Raw genomic sequence first — 26,490 nt, 5'->3', positions numbered from 1 at the left:
TGATTGGGGAGCAGCAACGACCGGAAATCAAAACAATGTTTAATGTGACGTCACAATTCCAAAACATATGACCACAAAAAACATGAAATGAAAACAAATAAAAGGAATGTCAGACATGTAAAAACATCAGAGAAGAAAACTGAGAGAAAAATCAACATTTATTTTGTTACAGAAACAAACATAAATTAAAACTGCATGCAGTGATCTCGGGGGTCCAGCGGGTCAGGGGTCCAGCGGGTCAGGGCCGCCAGCTCCACGACGTGCAGCACACGAGGCTCCGCATATTCCCGCTTGCAGTTTACATTTTTTTCTCGATCTCGTTCCTTATTCTTCTTGAAAAAAAAATTGGCTTTTTTGGCAGCTTTAACATCTTCAAAAACTCATGAGAGTTGGTGCCTGACGCAAGTGCAAAGTTTCGTGAGGTTCGGAGCATCGTTTGACCTTAAACATCGACTTCCTGTGTCACGGCGAAACATCAAACATCGCCCTGGCTGTACTATATACTATATACTATATACAATATACTATATACACAATATACACTATACAATATACTATATACTATACAATCTACAATATACTATATACAATCTACTATATACTATATTCAATATACTATATACAATATACAACATACAATATACTATATACAACATACAATATACTATATACAATATACAATATACTGTATACAATATACTATATACTATATACAATATAAAATATACAATATACAATATACAATATACTATATAATATATACAATATACTATATACAATATACTATATACAATATACAACATACAATATACTATATACAACATACAATATACTATATACAATATACAATATACTGTATACAATATACTGTATACAATATAAAATATACTATATACAATATACTATATACAATATACTATATAATATATACAATATACTATACACAACATACAATATACTATATACAATATAAAATATACTATATACAATATACAATATACTATATAATATATACAATATACTATTTACAATATACTTCATACTATATAATATATACCATATACTATATACTTTATACAATATACTATATACAATATAAAATATACTATATATAATATACTATATACAATATACAATATAAAATATACTAAATACAATATACTATATACAATATACTATATACAATATACGATATACTATATACAATATACAATATGCTACATAATATATACAATATACTATATACAATATACTATATACAACATACAATATACTATATACAATATACTATATACTATATACTCTATACTATATAGAATATACTATATACAATATACAATATACTATATACAATATATTATATACTATATACAATATACTATATGCAATATACTATATACAATATATGATATACGATATACAATATACAATATACTATATACAATATATTATATACTATATACAATATACTATATAATATATACAATATATAATATACTATAGACTATATACAATATGCTATATACTATATACTATATACAATATACTATATACAAAAATGAACCTTTTTCTGAACTGACGTATGCCTCAAGTGGAGATCAAACCCAGTTACTTCTCACTGAGGCAACTGCTCTAACCACTGCACCACTGTGTCATACTACAGCATGTCATCCGAAATATGAAATAAAAAGTCATACTATAGTGTGACCGAGCGGCCTGGGTTCATGTAACGGAGCACTTATAATACTGTAATAAGCGGAGTCGGGCGACCAGACATCTCATTCAGCCCACGGCTTTTCTCTTTATTTTGTGTTCTCCTTCTTTCAACCAGAGGCGGGAGTTGCTTTGCCTCTATGGCAACCCTGAAGGGACATATCGTTTCACTATCTTCTGCACCGGAGAACGAGTCGCGACAGCAGAAACTGTTTCACGGAGTTCACTCAGAGCTTTCAGCGACTCTAACTCAACAAGTAAAAGATTCTACTTCACCAAGATTGCTAAGGCAAATCTGTGGTGCCGTGGTTCGCACTGTTGCCTCTCAGCAAGAACATTTGGGGTTCAAGCCCCCACTTTGTCATGATTTAAAAAAAAAAAAAAAAATCATACTATGGCCTGTTGTCCAAATTATGAAAAAAAAAAAAGTCATACCATAGCATGTCGTCCAAAAAGTGACCCAAAAATGACTTTTGGGTCACTTTTTGGCTGCCAAACTCTTTTGATAACTTTTAATTCCAAACATGTTAAGAGTGCACAGACTAAATTTCAAGTCGGTCCAACAAAATCTGTAAGAGTTCGTTAAAATACAACGTGTGAATCGCCAAAAATTCAAAATGGCGGACTTCCTGTTGAGTTGACGTAATGGTGAATCTGAACTTTTTTGTACATCTCGATGTGATACACATGTCCACTGAATTTCGTGCATGTAGGTAAATGTAGCCACCGGGGCATCTCTTTAGGGGGCGCTAGCGAGCCATTTGGCCACACACACTCGCAACTCCACTAAAATAGGAAATTTTTCGCCAGGAGACACGCGTGTACCAACTTTCATGAGTTTTTGAAAATGATAAAGCCTCCAAAAATGCAGTTGTTTACAGAGAATTATAATAATAATCGCTTGAATAACAATAGGGCTTTCACACCATCGGTGCTCGGGCCCTAAAAATATTTATGAAAGATTCAAAGGACACGAGAACAAATAAAGTCATTTTCCTGTTTGATTTCCATCAGTGTTGCACTGTTGTACTGATTGTTGTACTGATTGTTAGGTTAGGTTAGGTTAGGTTAGGTATTTACTTTATTAATCCCCGAGGGGAAATTTTTTTCGCTACAGCAACATACAGAAGCAATAAGATAATAATAGAATAATAGAAAAGCAATAAAATAGCAGTAAAAAATATAAAATATAAATATTATATAAAATGCACAGTATATACAGTATATACAGTACAGTATATATCTATATATATTGTATACAAACAACCAAGAAACACAGTCAACAGTGTTATTGTTGTGTGATGGATTTTGCCAGAGGTGAGTTATTGTACAGACTTATTGCAGTCGGCAGGAATGATCTCCTGTATCTGTCCTTGTGACAGCGGAGCTGGAGGAGTCTTTTGGAGAACGTCCTCCTCTGTCCCTGCAGCAGGTGGTGGAGAGGGTGGTCAGGATTATCCAATATGGATAATAGTTTGTTCAGCGTCCTCCTCTCCACCACCTTTTCCAGGCTGTCCAGTTTGTAGCTGATGATGGAGCCGGCCTTCTTCACCAGTTTGTTAAGTCTGTTGGTGTCTCCGGCTCCAATGCTGCTCCCCCAGCAGACCACAGTGAAGTACAGTTCACTGGCCACAACAGATGGTAGAACATCTCCAACATCTCGCTGCACACATTGAAGGATCGAAGTTTCCTCAAGAAAAAGAGTCGACTCATCCCCTTCTTGTAGACAGCGTTGATGTTGGTCTTCCAGTTCAGTCTGTTGTCGTGGAGACACCAGGTACTTGTACTCCTCAACCATGTCCACCTCCTCTCCCAGAACTCTCAGCGGTTGTGGAGCCGTCGTCTTCCTCCTGAAGTCGACCACCATCTCTCTGGTCTTGGCCACGTTCAGGAGGAGGTGATTTCTACCAGCCCACTCCACAAAGTCCTCCACTACTGCCCTGTACTCCTCCTCCCGTCCATCCCTTATACACCGTCCACTGCAGAGTCATCAGAGAACTTCTGCAGATGTCTTGACTCTGAGTTGTTCTGGAAGTCAGTGGTGTATAAGGTGAACAGGAAGGAGACAGAACAGTTCCCTGAGGAGCTCCAGTACCACTGACCACCGTATCAGACAGCACACTGCCCAGACAGACAAACTGTGGTCTGCCTGTCAGGTAGTCAGTGATCCAGGAGACGGTGGACGTGTCCACCTCCACCACCACCCGCAGCTTCTCACTCAGCAGCAGTGGTTGGATGGTGTTAAATGCACTGGAGAAATCAAAGAAAGTGATTCTCACAGATTCACCGGTTCCATCCAGGTGAGACTGAGCTCGTTGCAGCAGGTAGATGATGGCATCGTCCACTCCCACATGAGGCTGGTACGCAAATTGCAGAGGGTCCAGAGAAGATTTCACCAGCGGCCTGAGGTGGGCCAAGACCAGCCTCTCCAGCACCTTCATCACATGAGATGTGAGGGCAACCGGTCGGCAGTTGTTGAGGCCAGATGGAGTCGTCTTCTTGGGGACTGGAACCAGGCAGGATGTCTTCCACAGCACCGGGACCTCCTCCTGCTTCAGGCTCAGGTTGAAGAGGTGTTGTAGGACCTCAGCCAGCTGGACGGCGCAGGTCTTCAGGACCCCGGGGCTGATGCCGTCAGGTCTTGACTCAGGACTGTTGTACTGACTGTTGTACTGATTGTTGTACTGACTGTTGTACTGATTGTTGTACTGACTGTTGTACTGACTGTTGTACTGATTGTTGTACTGATTGTTGTACTGACTGTTGTACTGATTGTTGTACTGACTGTTGTACTGATTGTTGTACTGACTGTTGTACTGACTGTTGTACTGATTGTTGTACTGACTGTTGTACTGACTGTTGTACTGATTGTTGAAGAGGCGGCGGCATCGACCGGACCCCAACAGGACCAGGCTTGACGGAGACTTGGATGTCAGCCCACGATGTCGTGTGGAGGTCAGACTGAACGGTGTAAATACCTGCTTGGGGGAAACCGAGGACAGGTGAGGAACTGAGGCCCTCTGGTGGGCGGAGTGACACACAAACCACGACAAATTGGAACTAATTTTAGTAAGTTTTTATTTTTTTATTTAAAGTTTTAAAAGTGTGTTGTTCTTATTTTATTTGACTTCATTTATTTTACTGTTTGAAATGAACATACATTCAAACTTGAAAATTAAAATCTGTCTGAATTAACTATTTATTAAAAAGCCTTCAGATGATGTTATTGGCCGTCTTATGTTGAAGTGGTATTTCCGGTTATTTTGGGCGGAAATGAACATCTTATTTTGAAGTTGTGTTTCCTTTTGGTGATTGCGGGTGACTATCTTATTTTGAAACGATGCTTCCGGTTTGCACCCGGCGGCCAAACTCAGACAGAAGATGAACGCGCCTCCCGCCTTCGAGTCGTTCCTGCTGTTTGAAGGAGAGAAGAAGATCAGCATCACGAAGGACACCAAGGTCCCGAACGCATGTTTGTTCACCCTGAACAAGGAGGACCACACGCTGGGCAACATCATCCGAGCGTAAGACCCCGCAGCCGGCTGATCCCCGCGGGCTAACCGGGCTAATGCCGGGCTAACACCTGCTAACACCGGGCTAACACCGGGCTAACACCTGCTAACACCGGGCTAACACCTGCTAACACCGGGCTAACCGGGCTAACACCTGCTAACACCGGGCTAACACCTGCTAACACCGGGCTAACACCGGGCTAACACCTGCTAACACCGGGCTAACACCTGCTAACACCGGGCTAACACCGGGCTAACACCTGCTAACACCGGGCTAACCGGGCTAACACCTGCTAACACCGGGCTAACACCTGCTAACACCGGGCTAACACCGGGCTAACACCTGCTAACACCGGGCTAACACCTGCTAACACCGGGCTAACCGGGCTAACCGGGCCAGGTTTAGAACAGGTCGTTCAGACTGCAGTATTAAAGTGAGACAGAAGTTTGAATGAATGATCAGAGACTGATTATTGATCAGTGGAGGTTTCAGGAGGACATTCATCAATCTGGACTTTTTGGTAAAGAAGCCAAAGATCAGTGACGTCAGACAGTATGTGTCTGTCCTCCTCCTCCTGTCCTCCTCCATCCTCCTCCTGTCCTCCTCCATCCTCCTCCTGTCCTCCTCCGTCCTCCTCCTCCTGTCCTCCTTCATCCTCCTCCGTCCTCCTCCCGTCCTCCTCCATCCTCCTCCGTCCTCCTCCTGTCCTCCTTCATCCTCCTCCCGTCCTCCTCCATCCTCCTCCGTCCTCCTCCTGTCCTCCTCCATCCTCCTCCTGTCCTCCTCCGTCCTCCTCCTCCTGTCCTCCTTCATCCTCCTCCGTCCTCCTCCCGTCCTCCTCCATCCTCCTCCGTCCTCCTCCTGTCCTCCTTCATCCTCCTCCCGTCCTCCTCCATCCTCCTCCGTCCTCCTCCCGTCCTCCTCCATCCTCCTCCGTCCTCCTCCGTCCTCCTCCGTCCTCCTCCATCCTCCTCCCGTCCTCCATCCCTGATGGACAACCTGACCATGTCTCTGTTTGTTTGTCCATCAGTCAGCTGTTGAAGGATCCTCAGGTTCTGTTTGCTGGTTATAAAGTTCCTCATCCGCTGGAACACAAGATCGTCATCAGAGTTCAGACCACACCTGACTACAGTCCACAGGTAACACACACACACACACACACACACACACACACACACACACACCTGACTACAGTCCACAGGTAACACACACACACACACACACACACACACACACACACACACCTGACTACAGTCCACAGGTAACACACACACACACACACACACACACACACCTGACTACAGTCCACAGGTAACAGTTATATTATTTTAACGGGAAGTGATGTCATGTTTCTGACAGGAAGTGATGTCATGTTTCTTACAGGAAGCGTTTACAAACGCCATCACAGACTTGATCAGTGAGCTGTCTCTGCTGGAGGAACGCTTCAGAGTCGCCATCAAAGACAAACAGGAAGGCATCGAGTGACTCCGCCCCATCGTGATGTCACTTCCTGTCAGCAGCTCAGCTTGTCCTCACTGTGTTTGGTTTGTTTTTTTGTAAATAAAGCCTGTTGTCACAGCGTTCAGGGTGTCCTTGATGTAAGTCAGCTGGTGGATGAAGACCAAGTCAAGTCAAACTGGTTTATTTTTATAGAAACAGTTATAACAATAATACAAAAAAGTGGGAAGAGCCAATCAGATCAGAGCTGCTGGTCACATGATCAATGTCTACTCTCTGATTGGCTCGTCATTTATCCAATACTTGGCTCTTACTACAAAACTAAAGGGTTTGAAGGTCAGGGGTCGGCGTCCCTCTGGGCCTCCATGGCTCTCTGCATCTTCTCCACCATCCACAGAGGAACAGAGAACGGCTTCATCTCGTCCATCCTGACATCCGGACAGTCCCTTCAGAGACACACAAACGTTACCATGGCAACCACAAACAGAAGCACCTGTTGAGGGATGAGGGGGTGGAGACGTAGGATCGAGGCCCCTCCCCTCTGTGTTGGTCTGTCGTGGATGTATAAGTTAGACGGACAGTTCAATTTTATTATTACTGCAGAGCAGCTGTCAATCATGATGATTAGTTTTACTAATATCTGCTGACATTGAGTGGGCGGGGCTTATAGCCTGGACTGACTCACCTGTACTCGTCACTGTGGGACAAATCCTGGATGTCCTCCTCAATCAGCAGATAGGCCTGAACACACACACACACACGGGTCAGACTGTCTTAACAAGCACAGCAGGTGTTTTTGGACCAAACAGTTCTCAGGACGTTGTTGAAAGAAAGTGAACTAAAAAGGTTTTAAGGTTTTTTTGCTGAGATGAAACTGCTGACGGACCGAACCAGACCGAACCGAACCAGACCAACGCTCCAGTTAGACAGATACAGTCTTCTAGTTTTCTTAAACATATTTGACCTGTTTGAAGAGTTTCTTTTAAGGGAACCAATAAAAACTAATAATTACATCTAATGTGTGTTTAATGTGTTTAACACGTATGAACTGAATCAACTTGAAGCTGGTTATGATCTGCTGTCCGTTAATTACTGCATTACACCCACCCCCCAAACAACAAGTTCTACTGAGGTCTACTGAGGCTCCACTGAGGTTCCACTGAGGGTCTACTGAGGCTCCACTGAGGTTCCACTGAGGCTCCACTGAGGTTCTACTGAGGGTCTACTAAGGCTCCACTGAGGTTCTACTGAGGGTCTACTAAGGCTCCACTGAGGGTCTACTGAGGCTCCACTGAGGTTCTACTGAGGTCTACGGAGGGTCTAGTAAGGCTCCACTGAGGTTCTACTGAGGTCTACTGAGGCTCCACTGAGGTCTACTGAGGCTCCACTGAGGTTCCACCGAGGTCTACTGAGGCTCTACTGAGGCTCCACTGAGGTCTACTCTAAGGCTCCATTGAGGTTCTACTGAGGCTCCACTGAGGTTCTGCTGAGGCGCCACTGAGGTTCTACTGAGGCCTACTGAGGTTCTACTGAGGCCTACTGAGGCTCCACTGAGGTTCTACTAAGGTTCCACTGAGGCTCTACTGGGGTTCTACTGAGGCTCCACTGAGGTTCTACTAAGGTTCCACTGAGGCTCTACTGAGGCCTACTGAGGTTCTACTGAGGGTCTACTAAGGCTCCACTGAGGTTCTACTGAGGTTCTACTGAGGGTCTACTAAGGCTCCACTGAGGTTCTACTGAGGTTTACTGAGGGTCTACTAAGGCTCCACTGAGGTTCTACTGAGGTCTACTGAGGGTCAACTAAGGCTCCACTGAGGCTCTACTGATGGTCTACTCACCATCTTCCCTCCTGTCGCCCTCATGTGGTGTCGCTCTGCCAACCACTGCTTGTCCTTCGCATCTGCTGCATACTGACACACACACACACACACACACACACACACGCACACACACACGGAGTACAGCAGATAGAAAGTCAGAAGGATCATGACATCACTTCCTGTTTCTCTCTGATGAAAGACAAACAGGTTTTACCTTGAACAGGTCGGCGTGTTTGATGTAGATCCTTCCTCTGGTCCCGCCCATCCCCAGCGCCCTGCAGTGACATCACAACAACACACGTTGTTTACACTATATTGACATGTTGTTTACAGTATATTGACATATTGTTGAATTGTTGTTGACATGTTAATGTGTTGTTGACGTGTTATTGATGTGTTATTGACATGTTGACTCACTTGTTGGCCCTGGAGCCCAGAACAAACGTGCTGCTGTCGTTGAGTCTCGATGGGTCCCACTGAAACAAGCAGTTGATACAAACATGATGATCTCTGTTCTACTTATTGATCAACCTGACAGTGACACAGCACCCCTGTTGTCATGGAGACACACATTAAGTCATGTCACTGTGTTGCCAATAAAAAAAAGCTGCTGCAGACTGAGGAAGAAGAGGAACCTTCATCAGTAGTATATAATGTCCGAGTCTGCTGGCAGGAAGTCGTAGTGAAACAGGAAGTCAGACGGCCTTGTGGGATATCACTGTATAGAACTGTTAAACTCTCCCTCCTCCCTCATCATCATCATCATGTTCATCAGCCTCAGGTTCAGGTTTATATTCATCTTCACAGCAACTACACACACCTGTAACATTGAAGAATTGCCCCATCTGCTGTGATATTTCAGGTACATCAGTGTGTATGAGTTAGTGGGAACTGCTCCTTTAACGGACTCACCTTTGGCCCCTCCCTCTTGATGGGATCAGATTTGAGCTTCACTCTGAGGACAGACACAGTCATTATCAGGTGTGATAACCTACCTGGACAAAGTTGATGTCAGCTGTCAGGTACTCACTGAGAGAAGCTCATTGGTCGATCAGACGAAGCAATGGCACCTGGACGACTCTTCCGCTGAGGACACAAAATAATCAGGGTGAACGACCTCACCTGAACACCTGACTCCTGAACACCTGACTCCTGAACATCTGTCACCTGAACACCTGACTCCTGAACATCTGTCACCTGAACACCTGACTCCTGAACATCTGTCACCTGAACACCTGACTCCTGAACATCTGTCACCTGAACACCTGACTCCTGAACATCTGACTCCTGAACACCTGACTCCTGAACATCTGACTCCTGAACACCTGACTCCTGAACATCTGACTCCTGAACACCTGACTCCTGAACATCTGTCACCTGAACACCTGACTCCTGAACATCTGTCACCTGAACACCTGACTCCTGAACATCTGTCACCTGAACACCTGAACATCTGTCACCTGAACACCTGACTCCTGAACATCTGTCACCTGAACACCTGACTCCTGAACATCTGTCACCTGAACACCTGAACATCTGACTCCTGAACATCTGTCACCTGAACACCTGACTCCTGAACATCTGTCACCTGAACACCTGACTCCTGAACATCTGTCACCTGAACATCTGTCACCCGAACACCTGAACATCTGTCACCTGAACATCTGACTCCTGAACATCTGTCACCTGAACACCTGACTCCTGAACATGTCACCTGAACACATGAACATCTGTCACCCGAACACCTGAACATCTGTCACCTGAACACCTGACTCCTGAACATCTGTCACCTGAACACATGAACATCTGTCACCCGAACACCTGAACATCTGTCACCTGAACACCTGACTCCTGAACACCTGACTCCTGAACATCTGTCACCTGAACACCTGACTCCTGAACATCTGTCACCTGAACACCTGACTCCTGAACATCTGTCACCTGAACACCTGAACACTGGTAAAGAGCAGGTGTATGATATCTGTCTGTCAGCAGGACACATGACGGGTCAGAGGTCACAGTACCTTCTTCAATAGGGGGCTACCTCTGTGACCTGCGTCTTCATCAGCAGGTCTGGACCTCTGTCAGGACACAGAGAACAGATCAGAACCGGATCACAACTGGATCAGAACCAGCTCAGGGTGTAGCCTGCTCCTGCTGTTCTGATTGATCAGTCTGACAGCTCCTACCTTGGTGGTGACTTCTGGTCCTGCCCTCTTCACCTCGCTCTCTGGGAACAGCAGTTTGGCCTGGTGATGACATCACAGGAAACCATGGTAACCAAACAGACAGACAGATAAGGTTAAAGGTTATGATGATGTTATAGTGACATTTCTATCTATACACACTGGTGCGAACAGCTGGTCACATGACCAGGAGGTTAAGGGGTCAAACAACAGGAAGTGATCTCACGTGTTCCAGAACGTTCCTGCAGGCCTCCTTGATCAGCTGATCGGTCTGAACGTCGTCTCCAACGTTCTCCTTCACGTTCTCTGCTGCCTTCTCAAAGAACTGCAACACAAACACAAAAACACCTGTCCACACCGGTTCACACTTTACCCCGCCCCTCCCCCTCCAGTATGACCTCTGACCTTGTGGTACTTCCTGAACACGGCCATGATGTCATCATTGAAGCTGGGTTGAAGCACCGCCCTCAGCAGGTCCATGGACACCTGAGGATCAGTGTAGCTGCACACAGGTACGAACATGTCAGTATGATATCAGAGCCCCGCCCATTGTTTACACTTCTACTTCCTGTTCTGTTCCTGAAGTTGACTGCAGGAAATGATGTAAAAACAGCCCAGCAGAACCCGTCAGAAAACTGGGTTCTGACGGTTTTCTGACCCAGCACCCCAACAGATCCCGTCAACACCCGTCAGAACCCAACAGATCCCGTCATCAGAACCCAACAGATCCCGTCATCACCCGTCAGAACCCAACAGATCCCGTCATCAGAACCCAACAGATCCCGTCATCAGAACCCAACAGATCCCGTCAACACCCGTCAGAACCCAACAGATCCCGTCATCAGAACCCAACAGATCCCGTCAACACCCGTCAGAACCCAACAGATCCCGTCATCAGAACCCAACAGATCCCGTCATCACCCGTCAGAACCCAACAGATCCCGTCATCAGAACCCAACAGATCCCGTCATCAGAACCCAACAGATCCCGTCAACACCCGTCAGAACCCAACAGATCCCGTCATCAGAACCCAACAGATCCCGTCATCAGAACCCAACAGATCCCGTCAACACCCGTCAGAACCCAACAGATCCCGTCATCAGAACCCAACAGATCCCGTCAACACCCGTCAGAACCCAACAGATCCCGTCATCAGAACCCAACAGATCCCGTCATCAGAACCCAACAGATCCCGTCAACACCCTCAGAAGTCCTGACCTGACTGCCATGTGTGAGCGTCGTCCTCGTCTGTGAATCTGTCGGTGTTTGATCATCAAGTTCCACGGCTTCTGGACACAAATACAAAGAATGATCTCTGAAGAGTTCTTCTGGCAGCTCACATCGTCAATGTCAACATAACATAATATAATATAAAATAAAAAAAATCGAATCTAATATAATAATACAATACAATACAATATAATATAACATACTATAAAATAATATATAACAATATAATATAAAATAATATAACACTATTATATAATGATATAAAATAATGTAATATAACATAACATAATATAATAATATAAGACACTACAATATAACAATATAAAATAATAATATAAGACACTATAATATAACATAACATAATATAATAATATAAGACACTACAATATAACAATATAAAATAATAATATAAGACACTATAATATAACATAACATAATAATATAAGACACTATAATATAACATAACATAATAATATAAGACACTATAATATAACATAAAATAATAATATAAGACACTATAATATAACATAACATAATATAAAATAATATAAGACACTATAATATAACAACAATAATATAAGACACTATAATATAACATAAAATAATAATATAAGACACTATAATATAACATAACATAATATAAAATAATATAAGACACTATAATATAACAACAATAATATAAGACACTATAATATAACATAACATAATATAAAATAATAATATAAGACTATAATATAACATAACATAATATAAAATAATAATATAAGACACTATAACATAACATAACATAATATAAAATAATATAAGACACTATAATATAACATAACAATAATATAAGACACTATAATATAACATAACATAAAATAATATAAGACACTATAATATAACATAACAATAATATAAGACACTATAATATAACATAATATAAAATAATAATATAAGACTATAATATAACATAACATAATATAAAATAATAATATAAGACTATAATATAACATAACATAATATAAAATAATATAAGACACTATAATATAACATAACAATAATATAAGACACTATAATATAACATAACATAATATAAAATAATAATATAAGACTATAATATAACATAACATAATATAAAATAATAATATAAGACTATAATATAACATAACATAATATAAAATAATATAAGACACTATAATATAACATAACATAATATAAAATAATAATATAAGACTATAATATAACATAACATAATATAAAATAATATAAGACACTATAATATAACATAACAATAATATAAGACACTATAATATAACATAACATAATATAAAATAATAATATAAGACTATAATATAACATAACATAGTTCCATCCGGGTATCCGGGCTGTGTCAGCAGGCTAAGCTAACTCCTTAGCCGCCGTTAGCTGTGGTTCTTACCGGGGTCTGCTCCGGCTGCTCTGGCCCGTCTTGCTCAAGCCAGTCCCGGCCTCCTTCACTACGGTGGGCTCCCATTGTGGAAACAGTACTTATCCAGTCCGGTCCGGTCCGGTCCAATCCGGTCGAACTGAGCTCCCTCTGCTGGGCTAAGAACAGCTAAAGCTAACTGCGGCAGCTAACGGTGTTTAATCTCCGTAGCAGAAGTTACAGACTCCCGGTACCGGTTCGGTCGGAGACCGGACACTGTGATTCACCGAGAGTCCCGGACCACCGATAACACACCGATGATCAATAACCGACTCTCAGCTTGACTTTTGTTTCCAGGAGATCAAACTCCGGCTTCTTCCGGTTTTGTGAAGGGAATAGCAACAACTCTTCCGGTCACTATCACTTCAAAATAAAAGCTTCACAAATCGTAAATCTAGTTTTAAAGTGAAAATAATGAACAAAAGATTTCCGTTTGTTTTCCAGACTAGTTTCACTTTCCGATGGAAGAATTTTCAAAAAAATTAAGAAATGTAGTCTAATTAGATAATCGGAGGAGATTTACAGGTTTTTTTTTCCCATTTTATTTGGTGATTTGTTGAACTGTTTCAAGTGTATAGTTTCCATAGAAACATAAAATAAAAATCATGTTTATCTCACTAATTTCAGATTTTATGAAGAACAAGTTTCTGCAGGTTTACAAATTTAAGACTTTTATTTTTTACATAAAATACAATTTAATGTCAGTTTGATGATTCATTGAGTAAAATCAGGCTGTTAGAAAGGATTCATGGACTTTTCTATCATCTCTGGAATAATCAGCTGTTCATCACATGAAGCGGATGTTTTCTTCTCTGAATCAGTTTATTGATCATAACCAGGATTTAAAGCTACCGGATGAATTCAGAGGATTTTATAGCCGAGGTCTGCAGGACAGAAACATGTTAAAGAGATGAAGAACAAACCGCTTCAATCGATCAGATTCCGATCAATAAAATATGCTGCAGCTTCATTGGTTCTGATGGTTTTCTTGTTGTTCCACCTTCTGTGGACAATAAAGTCATTTTGTCTTGTGTGTGGCGTGTTCGTTCAACATGTTTCACGTAATCTCATTTTCTCAGCTGGAAAAAACTCGTTCTGCGGCTGAATCGTCGACAAGAAATTAACCATCAGAGGGAACTTCCTGGTTCCGGTGGTCATGTGACTGTTTGTGGCGTATGATTGGAGGAGCAGAAGACGAGCTGCAGCGGGTTGGATATATTTTTACTGTAGAGAAGCTGCAGTTTGTCTGCAGGCAGGCCGAAGGGCAGACTGTATTTACATTCTGCAGCTGAGAGGACCCTCAGACAGGCCGGACCACTTACTGTTTACAGCCACACACACAAACAAACAAACAAATATGGTTCACTGAAGAGAGACACCGTCTGCTGGAAAAACACATCTCCAGTTGGTTTCCTTCAGTCTGTAACCATGACGACGCTTCATACAGAACATGCGTGGGAACAGTCCAGCATTAGCCTAGCTTAGCACAAACACTGGCAGCGGAGGGAAACTGTTAGCGTAGCGGTAACTTCAAACAACTAACACACGTACTGACGAAAATGTTGTACTGTTCCTTTAAACTAAAAAACAGCTGAAGGAGAACACAGGAACACTGAGAACATGGAGGAACACAGAGAACAAGGAGAACAGGGAGGAACACAGAACATGGAGGAACACGATGGAATATGAAGGAACACAGTGGTGGAACAGCTGATGGTTCTGCTGCAGCACCAGTCCCTAGAGGTTCTGGAGGCAACATGTTTGATACAGAACCAAGAAGCTGTTATTCACACAGTACAGCTAAGATCTTCTTAGAACACTTTGGTTTAGAACAAACTAGAACAGACGGCTCTGATTTAGAAATGTTAAATTAAACCAAATAAAAAAGGTTCTTCTATTTTCAGTTTAACAGCAAAATAAGGAACATCTCGGTCCGACTGTACATATCTACACCAACCGATGTCACGCAGAGACAGATGCCCGATAGAACCGCTGCCGGCCAATCAGAGAGGGGGGAGCAGTGTCGGGTAACAAAGTGGGAGGAGCCACGGTTCCTCAGTCCTTTTATCGGTTTAAAGATTTCAAACAAACATTTCTCTGAAGGACGTTTGTCAAAATATTTCCACAAAAAAGATTTTATAACAAACAAAGGAAACGTAACATCTCAAGAAAAAGTGAAAATATTTTTCTAAATGTCTTAACATTTTGCACTTTTATACATCAACAAAAACCTCATAAAGCCACAAGTAAAAAAGACATGCGGTGAAGCAAGCGGAGACAAACATTAGTCAGGAGGAACGTTCACATGAACGCAACATTTTTAATTTAACAAAAGTACAGAAACATTCATGACGAACTGACAGAGAAATGAGTAGGAACCCTGAACGCTCCTCCCACTTAGCTCCTCCCACTGCAGCTCCAACATGGACGATGACCTGAAGCTCCACCCCCTCCGTGTCTGTCCTCGTTCACCAGTCAGAATCCGACTCCTAGTTTTGACTCCGCCTCCTCCCAGTAATTATGACCTCACTATGAAAGCTTCGCTTCCTCCTGCCTGTGGAATAATAAATTTCCCACAATGCACCACACCCGGAGCGCAGTGCAGCACTGATTGGCCTCGCCATTCGGGGGAAGCGGGGCCAGAAGCAGGAAGCCACTGGATTGTGTGACTCAAAGAAAGACGAGTTCAATAGAAACGATAGCTGCCTTGTCAACCAATCACCAAGCCCTGTCGGCGTGAGGACCAATCACCAAGCCCTGTCGGCGTGAGGACCAATCACCAAGCCCTGTCGGCGTGAGGACCAATCACCAAGCCCTGTCGGCGTGAGGACCAATCACCAAGCCCTGTCGGCGTGAGGACCAATCCCAGGTCCGTGACATCACGGGAAGGTTTTTATTGCTGGAGCTCCGACACGTCGCTGCCCGCTGATTAACATATTCTTCTTATTGGCTGCAGTGGTTGTTGCTGAGCAACAGCAGCAGCTACACCTGGATGTAAATCAGCTGCAGGTGAAAGAAAAGCTCCAGAACTTCGAACAATCGGAACAGTTGATGTGAGCAGGGACGAATCAGAGAGAGGGGACAAAGTGAAACCCAACCGGACGACAGGATTAAAACTGCCCCCGCCCTCTGCTGGCACCTGGAGAAATGCATTGTGGGTATGAACTGAGGGTGTGCTACAGGTGCTGGTCAGGGACAATCCGAACAGACAAGACGACGGTCAGAAAACACAGAAACCTAAAAGTACTCTCCGAGAGGCGTGGTCACTACAAGCCCCACCCCTTTACACGGCAGCCATCTTGTCTCCAGGACTGCTTCTGCTGCTACTGCTGCTGCTGCCACCGCCGCCGCTGTTGTTGTTGTTGTCATGGCTACCAGGTGACATCAGGCTGCTCTGTGTCTTATCAGAGGCCTTAGGGGCGGAGTCTCTGTCTCCAGGAGCAATGTGGGCAGGGCCAGGGGAGGACAGGGAGGAGGTCCGGGACAAGGAGGGGCGGTACGCCGTCGTCAGCTCGGCCAGACGTTCCGGAGTCGGAGCCCACTTCAAAAAACCGGCGTCGTTCTGGAGGAAGAGTACTGCAGTACCGTGTACCGCCCGGTAGTACATCTCATCCCTGGAAGTACACAGAGGAGTACTGTGATGTGGAGTATCAGGGCAGCACCAGCAGTACTACAGTGTAGTACAGTGTAGTATAGCGGTAGTACAGTAGTGAAGGCTCTGCGCTTGTCGTCTCCACCAACAGTTCTTCTCTTCTATCTCTATGCTGTCCTTTTCTCTCTCTGCTCTCCTCTCACCCCAACCGGTCGAGGCAGATGCTCCGCCCACCTCTGAGCCTGGTTCTGTTAACAGAAGCTCCGCCCACCTCTGAGCCCACCTCTGATCCTGGTTCTGTTGGAGGTTTCTTCCTGTTAAAAGGAGTTTTTCTTTCCTCTGTTGGAGGTTTTTCTCCCTTAAAGAGGAGTTTTTCCCTCCTAGCTTATGTGGGAATTGTTGAATTGTTGGTTTCTCTGTATAATGTTGTAAAGTCTTGCTGTAAAGACTTTAATGTGTTAAGTGCCATGAAATAACCTGTGTTGTGATTTGGCGCTATATAAATAAAATTGAATTGAATTGAATAGTAGTACAGCAATAGTACTGTGTACTGTGTGGTAGGAGTACCTCTTGCAGACGTGCTGACTCCCTGAACGGTATTCGTGCTCGTAGGCCGGAACACTCAGCTGGTGACGGAGGAACCGACTTCCCTCCATGCGGGTCAGAGCCGGGGTCACGGGGTCACGCCACTCAGGGACGAACACGATGAAGGACAGAGGCTCCGAGGACCGGTCCAACAGGTCCTGCAGGAGACACAGGCAACGAGGAGTCCACAAACCAGAACCAGCCAGTACCGACCGATGTGGACCACAGACCAATGTGGCCCACAGACCAATGTGGACCACAGACCGGTCCATGGTGGTGTACTCACCTCAAAGTGCGTCACCATGGTTTCCATCATCTCCTCACAGAACGGAGGGTTGGCTTCAAACGAACCGCTGACCGGACAGAACGACAGGAAGGGCCTGGAAACACACACCGGTTACACACACTGGAAACACACACCTGTTACACACACACACACCTGTTACACACACACTGGAAACACACACCGGTTACACACACTGGAAACACACACCTGTTACACACACACACACCTGTTACACACACACTGGAAACACACACCGGTTACACACACTGGAAACACACACCTGTTACACACACACACCTGTTACACACACACTGGAAACACACACCGGTTACACACACTGGAAACACACACCTGTTACACACACACACACCTGTTACACACACACTGGAAACACACACCGGTTACACACACTGGAAACACACACCTGTTACACACACACACCTGTTACACACACCGGTTACACACACCTGTTACACACACACACCTGTTACACACACCGGTTACACACACTGGAAACACACACCTGTTACACACACACACCTGTTACACACACCGGTTACACACACCTGTTACACACACACACCTGTTACACACACCGGTTACACACACTGGAAACACACACCTGTTACACACACACACACCTGTTACACACACACCGGTTACACACACTGGAAACACACACCTGTTACACACACACACCTGTTACACACACACTGGAAACACACACCGGTTACACACACTGGAAACACACACCTGTTACACACACACACCTGTTACACACACACTGGAAACACACACCTGTTACACACACACACCTGTTACACACACCGGTTACACACACCTGTTACACACCGGTTACACACACTGGTTACACACACTGGAAACACACACTGGAAACACACACACACCTGTTACACACACACACACTGGAAACACAGCAGTACTACACAGGGACAATGTCATATTCAACACCTGAGCAGGTCTCAGGTGTGTGTCCAGGTGTGGTGGCTGTCTCACCCTCTGGATCCGAAGAAGCCGTCAATGTCGGGGAAGGCAGAGCAGAACTGTTTGAAGTAGCAGTTGAGCGGCGAAGCAAAACACTCGAAGGAAACCCCAAACTGTCGGTTCAACGCTTCAAACAAAGACACCGGCAGCGCCCCCTGCAGACCCGTCCCCTCGTTAGCACCGCTGCCAAACATCTCCTGGACACAAACACACATGGTTATCTAAACCGTCACCAAAATGACAGCTGCTGAAACACGATTGGCTAACAGAGAGTCAACTGACCTGGTATCTCTTGAGCATGCACCACACTCTGGACAGGAACTTCTCAAACCGAGGATCATCTATACAGCTGTACCTGTACAACAACTCCTGGACCAGGAGAGACAAACAGGCAGTCAGAGACAGACAAGCAGTCAGAGAGACAGACAGGCAGTCAGAGAGACAGACAAGCAGTCAGAGAGACAGACAGGCAGTCTGAGAGACTGCGGTTGGTACACGGAGTACTGCGGTCAGTACTGACCAGTTTGCTGAAGTGTCCTCGGTTGACCTTGACCATCTCCCCTCTGAAGCGCAGACAGGCCACGTCGTTTTCGAAGTGCAGCTCCACGCGGGGGAGGAGGGGCGACGGGATCGCCAGGCGTACCGGGTAACAGTAGACGAGGCGGGACTGCGGCGGCGACGCACACGCCTCTGAACAACACAAACACAGCAGTCAGGTAAAGAACACATGGAGGCCCACTGCACACCGGACGGGAGGCTCAGGTGTGTGCGCACCTGTAGGCGGGTCCTGCAGCAGGCTCAGGTGTGTCTGTCGCAGGCGGCGGCTGTAGTCTGCAGACAGCTGGTAGATCTTGGAGCAAATTCCCTCCACAGAGTCTTTGGCAACCGCAGCGACGTGCGGACCACACTGCTGCCTCAGGTGCTCCAGACGGTCCTGCACATATGCAGGTTAGAGATGCGACTGTCAGCAAACACGCAGGATTTCATCATTTACGTTCATAATATTGTTAACAGATTCAGAGAATCTGGAGAAACCGCTGAACACAAGGGACAAGGCTGGAAACCAAGATTGGATGGTGGTGATCTTAAAGTTAAAACTCTCCAAAGAAGAAACCAGATAGAAACATGATCCAGAAACACCGCCGCCTTCTCTGGACCGAGATCATTGAAGATGGACTGAGGTGAAGTGGAAAACTGTCCTGAGGTCTGATGGATCACAATCTGAGATTCTGTTTGGAAATCATGGACGCTGCATCCTCCAGGTTAAAGAGGAGAGGGACCATCCAGCTTGTTATCAGCTCAGTTCTAAAGCCAGCATCTGTGATAGTACAGGGATGCATTAGCGCACATGGCATGGGTAGCTTGAACATCTGGAAGGAAGCATTCATGCTGAATGATATATTCAGGTTTTGGAGCAACATATGCTGCCATCCAGACAACGTCTCTTTCAGGGAAGGTCTTGTTTATTTCAGCAGAACAACGTCCAACCACATTCTGCACGTATTCCAACAGCATGGTTCTCTAGTAGAAGAGTCCGCTGATAAACTGGCCTCCTGCAGTCCACACCTGTCAATCATTGAAAACATCTGGAGCATCAGGACATGAACAATACAACAAAGGAGACGCTGAAATCCTACATAAGGCAAGAATGGGACCACATTTCACTTTCAAAACTCCAGAAACTGCTTTTTAAAGAAGAGGTGATGCAGCACAGTGGTAAACATGACCCTGTTCCAACAGTTATAAATATTACCAGAACTTAATTATTTCTATTTTTCTGGGGGTACAAACAAATTGGTTGAGGTCATGTCAGAATAATTATGTAGAAGTAATAATTCATCTTTTTCACACTTTCTTTACTTAATTTCATCACTTTTTACGAAAAACAAAGCTTTTTTCAACAAGCTGGTAAACTCCCGGCAAATTCATCGATGACAATAGCTGACATCACCCAGAGGTCACTGCAGATCAGAGTCAGAGGCAGAAAAGGTCGAAGGTCACAGGTTACCATGTAGTCCTCCTTGCTGGCGGAGTGATCTCGGCGCAGCCAGCTCATGGTGTCTTCAGCGTTCCACTTCACCACCTTCCGGCTCTCCGGACTCGCATTCCTGCGCAGGTCAAAGGTCAGAGGGCTCGCTACATCAGCCCTCCCACTGGCTGCTGATGTCAGCAGGATGAAACTCTGATTGGTCGGCTGAAACTTACCTGGAGTCGATCATTTTTTTGGCCGCTTCGGCATATTTAAACAGCAACTTCCGAGCTTCTTCTTTGTACTTAATACGAGACAACCTGAGAACACAGAACATAATCAATACACTGTCAATACATGATCAATAGACCCTCAATACACGGTCAATACACCATCAATACATGATCAATACATCCTCAATACATAATCAATACACCCTCAACACACGATCAATAGACCCTCAATACACGGTCCATACACCGTCAATACACCCTCAACACACGGTCCATACACCCTCAATACACGATCAATACACGGTCCATATACCGTCAATACACGGTCAATACATCGTCAATACACGATCAATACACGGTCCATACACCGTCAATACACGATCAATACACAGTCCATATACCGTCAATACACGATCAATACATCCTCAATACACGATCAATACACGCTCAAAACACCCTTAATACACGGTCAATACACGTCAATACACCCTCAACACATCCTCAATACACGGTCAATACACGATCAATACATCCTCAATACAAGATCAATACACCCTCAATACATGATCAATAGACCCTCAATACACGGTCAATACGTCGTCAATACACAATCAATACACTGTCAATACACCCTTAATACACGGTCAATACACCGTCAATACACCGTCAATACAGTCAATACACGATTAAATACATCCTCAATACACAATCAATACACCCTTAATACACGATCAATACACCGTCAACACAAGGTCAATACACCGTCAATACACGATTAAATACATCCTCAATACACGATCAATACATCCTGAATACACAATCAATAAACCCTCAATACATGGTCAATAGACCCTCAATACACAGTCAATAGACCCTCAATACATAATCTATACACCATCAGTACATGATCAATAGACAGACAGGTACCTGATGGGGATGTCGTTCATCACCTCTCTGAACATGGACGGGGAGATGACCGGGTCACAGTCGCTGGGCAGTAAGGGGTCATGACCTTTGTCGATCACTTTTCTTTCCAGTAGCCAACGATTAAACGACTCCCGAGGCGGATCAATACCTGCACCACAGACAGACAGACAGACAGGTGGTTAGACAGGTGGATACCCCGCTAACAGGTGCCCGTCCCCCCCCGCTGCAGTCCTACCTTCCCTCTGGTGACACAGCTCATGGTAGTGTTGCCGTAGTTTGGTGACCAGCTGAGCTCGCTGCAGCTCGATCTCGGGGTGGGGGGGCAGGTGGGTGGCGGGGGCATGCTCTCTGATGACGGCGTTGGTCTGGACGTCCAGGTCCCAGTAGATACTACAAACAACAACAAACAGTCTGTCAGTCAACAACCAGCTGCGACGGAGACAGGAGGGGGCGTGGCCTTTACTCACACAGCTGGTCTGTATGGAGCAGGGGCGGGGCTTGGGGTGGTAGGTGTGGTGGATTGGGCCTGTTTGTCCTCAGGGGCGGAGCTCCAAGGTTTGACTCCAGGGGTGCTGGGAGAGATGGGAGTGGTCGGCTCCACCTGGAAACAACGCAGACACACCTGGTCAGGTTACACAACCGCAGTTTCCCAAAAGACGCTAGACCCTTGATCATATGACCAGCTGCAGGGGGCGCTGTTGACCTTAACACGTTTGACGGTGATTGGCACTGCGCCCTGCTCTTCAGAGCTCCTCCTCTTCCTCTGGCCGTTACCCAGGTTACCGTCTCCGCCCTCTGCCGGAGCCGCATTCAGCCCTAAAGGGTCAGACTGCAGACACACAGGTCAGTCACCACAGACAGGTAAATAACCGACAGGTGGCGTCAGTGATTCAAGACAGTAACTCACGATGACATCATGCTGACCCAGAACTGGCACCTCCCACAGGCTCTGATTGGTGAATCTGTTGAAGTAATACGGCCGGTTCTCCCTCCGGGACCAACACTTGGACCACCCGGCCTGGACCAGCTCATCTGGGAGGGAGACGGATCAGAGAGGGAGACACGGGTCAGAGAGAGAGACGGGTCAGAGAGGGAGAGACAGGTCAGAGACAGGGAGACGGGTCAGAGAGGGAGAGACGGGTCAGAGTCAGGGAGACGGGTCAGAAAGGGAGAGACAGGTCAGAGAGAGAGAGACGGTCAGAGAGAGAGAGATGGGTCAGAGAGAGAGAGACGGTCAGAGAGAGAGAGATGGGTCAGAGAGAGAGAGACGGGTCAGAGAGAGAGACGGTCAGAGAGAGAGAGAGACGGGTCAGAGAGACGGTCAGAGAGAGAGAGAGACGGTCAGAGAGAGAGAGAGATGGGTCAGAGAGAGAGACGGTCAGAGAGAGAGAGAGAGACGGTCAGAGAGAGAGAGAGACGGGTCAGAGAGGGAGAGACAGGTCAGAGACAGGGAGACGGGTCAGAGAGGGAGAGACGGGTCAGAGTCAGGGAGACGGGTCAGAAAGGGAGAGACAGGTCAGAGAGAGAGAGACGGTCAGAGAGAGAGAGACGGGTCAGAGAGAGACGGTCAGAGAGAGAGACGGGTCAGAGAGAGAGAGACGGTCAGAGAGAGAGATGGGTCAGAGAGAGAGAGACGGGTCAGAGAGAGAGAGACGGGTCAGAGAGAGAGACGGTCAGAGAGAGAGAGAGACGGGTCAGAGAGAGAGAGAGACGGTCAGAGAGAGAGAGACGGGTCAGAGAGAGAGACGGTCAGAGAGAGAGAGACGGTCAGAGAGAGAGAGACGGGTCAGAGAGAGAGACGGTCAGAGAGAGAGAGAGAGACGGGTCAGAGAGAGAGAGACGGTCAGAGAGAGAGAGACGGGTCAGAGAGAGAGAGACGGGTCAGAGAGAGAGAGATGGGTCAGAGAGAGAGAGACGGTCAGAGAGAGAGAGACGGGTCAGAGAGAGAGAGAGACGGGTCAGAGAGAGAGACGGGTCAGAGAGAGAGAGACGGGTCAGAGAGAGAGAGACGGTCAGAGAGAGAGAGAGACGGGTCAGAGAGAGAGAGAGACGGGTCAGAGAGAGAGAGACGGGTCAGAGAGAGAGACCGGTCAGAGAGAGAGACGGTCAGAGAGAGAGACGGTCAGAGAGAGAGAGACGGGTTAGAGAGAGAGACGGTCAGAGAGAGAGAGACGGGTCAGAGAGAGAGACGGGTCAGAGAGAGAGACGGTCAGAGAGAGAGAGACGGGTTAGAGAGAGAGACGGTCAGAGAGAGAGAGACGGGTCAGAGAGAGAGAGACGGTCAGAGAGAGAGAGACGGGTCAGAGAGAGAGAGACGGGTCAGAGTCAGGGAGACGGGTCAGAAAGGGAGAGACAGGTCAGAGAGAGAGAGACGGTCAGAGAGAGAGAGACGGTCAGAGAGAGAGACGGGTCAGAGAGAGAGAGACGGGTCAGAGAGAGAGAGACGGGTCAGAGAGAGAGACGGTCAGAGAGAGAGACGGGTCAGAGAGAGAGAGAGACGGGTCAGAGAGAGAGAGAGACGGGTCAGAGAGAGAGACGGTCAGAGAGAGAGAGACGGGTCAGAGAGAGAGACGGTCAGAGAGAGAGAGACGGGTCAGAGAGAGAGAGACGGGTCAGAGAGAGAGACGGTCAGAGAGAGAGAGACGGTCAGAGAGAGAGAGACGGGTCAGAGAGAGAGACGGTCAGAGAGAGAGAGAGAGACGGGTCAGAGAGAGAGAGACGGTCAGAGAGAGAGAGACGGGTCAGAGAGAGAGAGACGGGTCAGAGAGAGAGAGATGGGTCAGAGAGAGAGACGGTCAGAGAGAGAGAGACGGGTCAGAGAGAGAGAGAGACGGGTCAGAGAGAGAGACGGGTCAGAGAGAGAGAGACGGGTCAGAGAGAGAGAGACGGTCAGAGAGAGAGAGACGGGTCAGAGAGAGAGACGGGTCAGAGAGAGAGACGGTCAGAGAGAGAGAGACGGGTTAGAGAGAGAGACGGTCAGAGAGAGAGAGACGGGTCAGAGAGAGAGACGGTCAGAGAGAGAGAGACGGGTTAGAGAGAGAGACGGTCAGAGAGAGAGAGACGGGTCAGAGAGAGAGACGGTCAGAGAGAGAGAGACGGGTCAGAGAGAGAGAGACGGTCAGAGAGAGAGAGACGGGTCAGAGAGATAGGTGTGAGACGGTTGTACCTGGAAGCTCAGGTGTTTTGGAGGTGGTGGACGGAGAAAGGGGCGGTCCCTGAGAGGCAGAGCCAGAGGGAGAGGGAGACAGTATCATGGCCGCCTCCCCCTTCACCGATCCCTGGCTGTCATTGGACATCTCTGCTGCTCATCAGAATGACATCGACCTGCCTGGACAGGAAGAGACACGACTTTCAAAGTAAAACACAGATGAATTGTGAGTGACGGGTGTCCAGAGGACATCACGTTTCCTTTTCACCGAACAGGTACACAGAACGAGTCGGTGAACTGACGCCACACACACCGGCGGTATAGAGACAGCGTCATATTGGCGGGTTTTATAGGCATTTAGATAAAGTTATGGCCAGATATGTCACCCATGAACCAGCACGGTGACAGATTTATCTGTAACACGGCGGGAAGAACATCCAGCCCGGACGAAACTGTCCGTTGGTTCTTAAACGGTTTGAAGGCAGATGGCGGCAAACGGACCAAACTCAGTGGTTATATGAGACCAGTGACCGATCAGAAGAAGATAACTCGGTGTGTGTTCGTGTTCGTGACTCTCCTGAGAAATTAACGCGCGCGGTCGATCAATTTGATCGTTTTCTTTCTCATACGCAGAAACGAGCGCCATGGTTACACGCATGCGCCTGGCAGTCTTTCCAAACAAACAGGGAGGAGGGGGAGGAGAGGGGGGACAACAAAAGGCTGCGGCTGCTCCTCCGGAACCCGGACTCAACACAGAGACACTGCAGCCGTCAGTACCGGCTCACCGCAGGGCCAAATCCGGCCAAAATGCCTTAAACACACGGAGCGGGGACGGCCTGCTTTTAACTCGGTCGGTAGCGGCCATTTGCCGCGGCCCGCTCGGTCTGCACTCAGAGACGCAGCTGCCGTTCAGGCGCCACTTCTCTCACAAGATGGCGGACACGCCCCTGCTACAGCGCTGCGCGCCCTTATCAACATTTATGCTTCATACTACGATCTGTGCCTCCCCGCACGCCGGTAACCTGGTTCAACCGAAAGCCGAACCCTTCCGCCGCGTGTGTGTGCGATCGGAGGGGTGCTGCGGGATCGCCTGCCCTTACCTTGACTGGTTAATTTGCGGACAGCTGCGGGTTCTGCGCGCTTGTTTCGGGTCCTCCGCTCCGCTCCCTCCCCGCCTGCTCAGACATCTTTACAGGGACCCGGGCTCAGCCACTGCGCAGGCGCGGCATTTTACCCGCTTCCTGTCCTAATGTGTCCAGTTCTCGCCGCCATATTGAAAAGGTCGGAGGGGCTGAAATCCGATACCCCAGAAAACACCCGAAGTCTGCAGAAAACACCTGAAATGTGGGAAACACCAATAGATACTGAAGACCAA

The 26,490-nt window shown here is 46.4% G+C and overlaps 3 protein-coding genes across 4 annotated transcripts; 1 reads left to right on the top strand and 2 right to left on the bottom strand.

Annotated features, from left to right (window-relative positions):
* The first annotated feature begins 5,031 nt into the window (after positions 1-5,031).
* On the top strand, positions 5,032-6,809 carry polr2j (RNA polymerase II subunit J). The gene is made up of 3 exons (XM_069175666.1): positions 5,032-5,237; positions 6,257-6,365; positions 6,610-6,809. The coding sequence occupies exons 1-3, from the start codon at positions 5,095-5,097 to the stop codon at positions 6,709-6,711; spliced, it is 354 nt and encodes a 117-aa protein (XP_069031767.1). The 5' UTR covers positions 5,032-5,094; the 3' UTR covers positions 6,712-6,809.
* Positions 6,810-6,852: 43 nt separating this feature from the next.
* On the bottom strand, positions 6,853-13,710 carry LOC138214239 (deoxynucleotidyltransferase terminal-interacting protein 1). 2 transcript variants are annotated; one of them, XM_069175642.1, is made up of 13 exons: positions 13,344-13,710; positions 11,909-11,979; positions 11,096-11,192; positions 10,917-11,015; positions 10,694-10,753; positions 10,529-10,585; positions 9,535-9,590; positions 9,417-9,459; positions 8,922-8,980; positions 8,719-8,779; positions 8,523-8,594; positions 7,370-7,425; positions 6,853-7,130 (listed from the first exon to the last, which is right to left on the bottom strand). In XM_069175642.1, exons 1-13 carry the CDS (start codon positions 13,416-13,418, stop codon positions 7,022-7,024), a joined length of 915 nt encoding a protein of 304 aa, XP_069031743.1. In that variant the 5' UTR covers positions 13,419-13,710; the 3' UTR covers positions 6,853-7,021. The 2 variants fall into 2 exon arrangements, with proteins under 2 accessions (XP_069031743.1, XP_069031751.1); XM_069175650.1 differs by having other exon boundaries at positions 11,909-11,976.
* A 314-nt stretch (positions 13,711-14,024) lies between these two features.
* Positions 14,025-26,323, bottom strand: pcif1 (phosphorylated CTD interacting factor 1). The gene is made up of 16 exons (XM_069175630.1): positions 26,216-26,323; positions 25,134-25,295; positions 22,875-22,999; positions 22,671-22,796; positions 22,435-22,568; positions 22,203-22,357; positions 21,968-22,115; positions 21,044-21,127; positions 20,847-20,946; positions 19,613-19,772; positions 19,359-19,528; positions 19,121-19,207; positions 18,851-19,035; positions 17,834-17,927; positions 17,530-17,705; positions 14,025-16,984 (listed from the first exon to the last, which is right to left on the bottom strand). The coding sequence occupies exons 2-16, from the start codon at positions 25,261-25,263 to the stop codon at positions 16,654-16,656; spliced, it is 2,205 nt and encodes a 734-aa protein (XP_069031731.1). The 5' UTR covers positions 25,264-25,295; positions 26,216-26,323; the 3' UTR covers positions 14,025-16,653.
* Positions 26,324-26,490: the final 167 nt, after the last annotated feature.

This window comes from Embiotoca jacksoni, unplaced genomic scaffold (assembly GCF_022577435.1).
Source record: "Embiotoca jacksoni isolate LCO1_2020_lvr unplaced genomic scaffold, fEmbJac1.0.p SCAF_104, whole genome shotgun sequence".
Lineage (NCBI taxonomy): Eukaryota > Metazoa > Chordata > Actinopteri > Embiotocidae > Embiotoca > Embiotoca jacksoni.
This window is presented reverse-complemented; position numbering and strand designations above follow the sequence as displayed.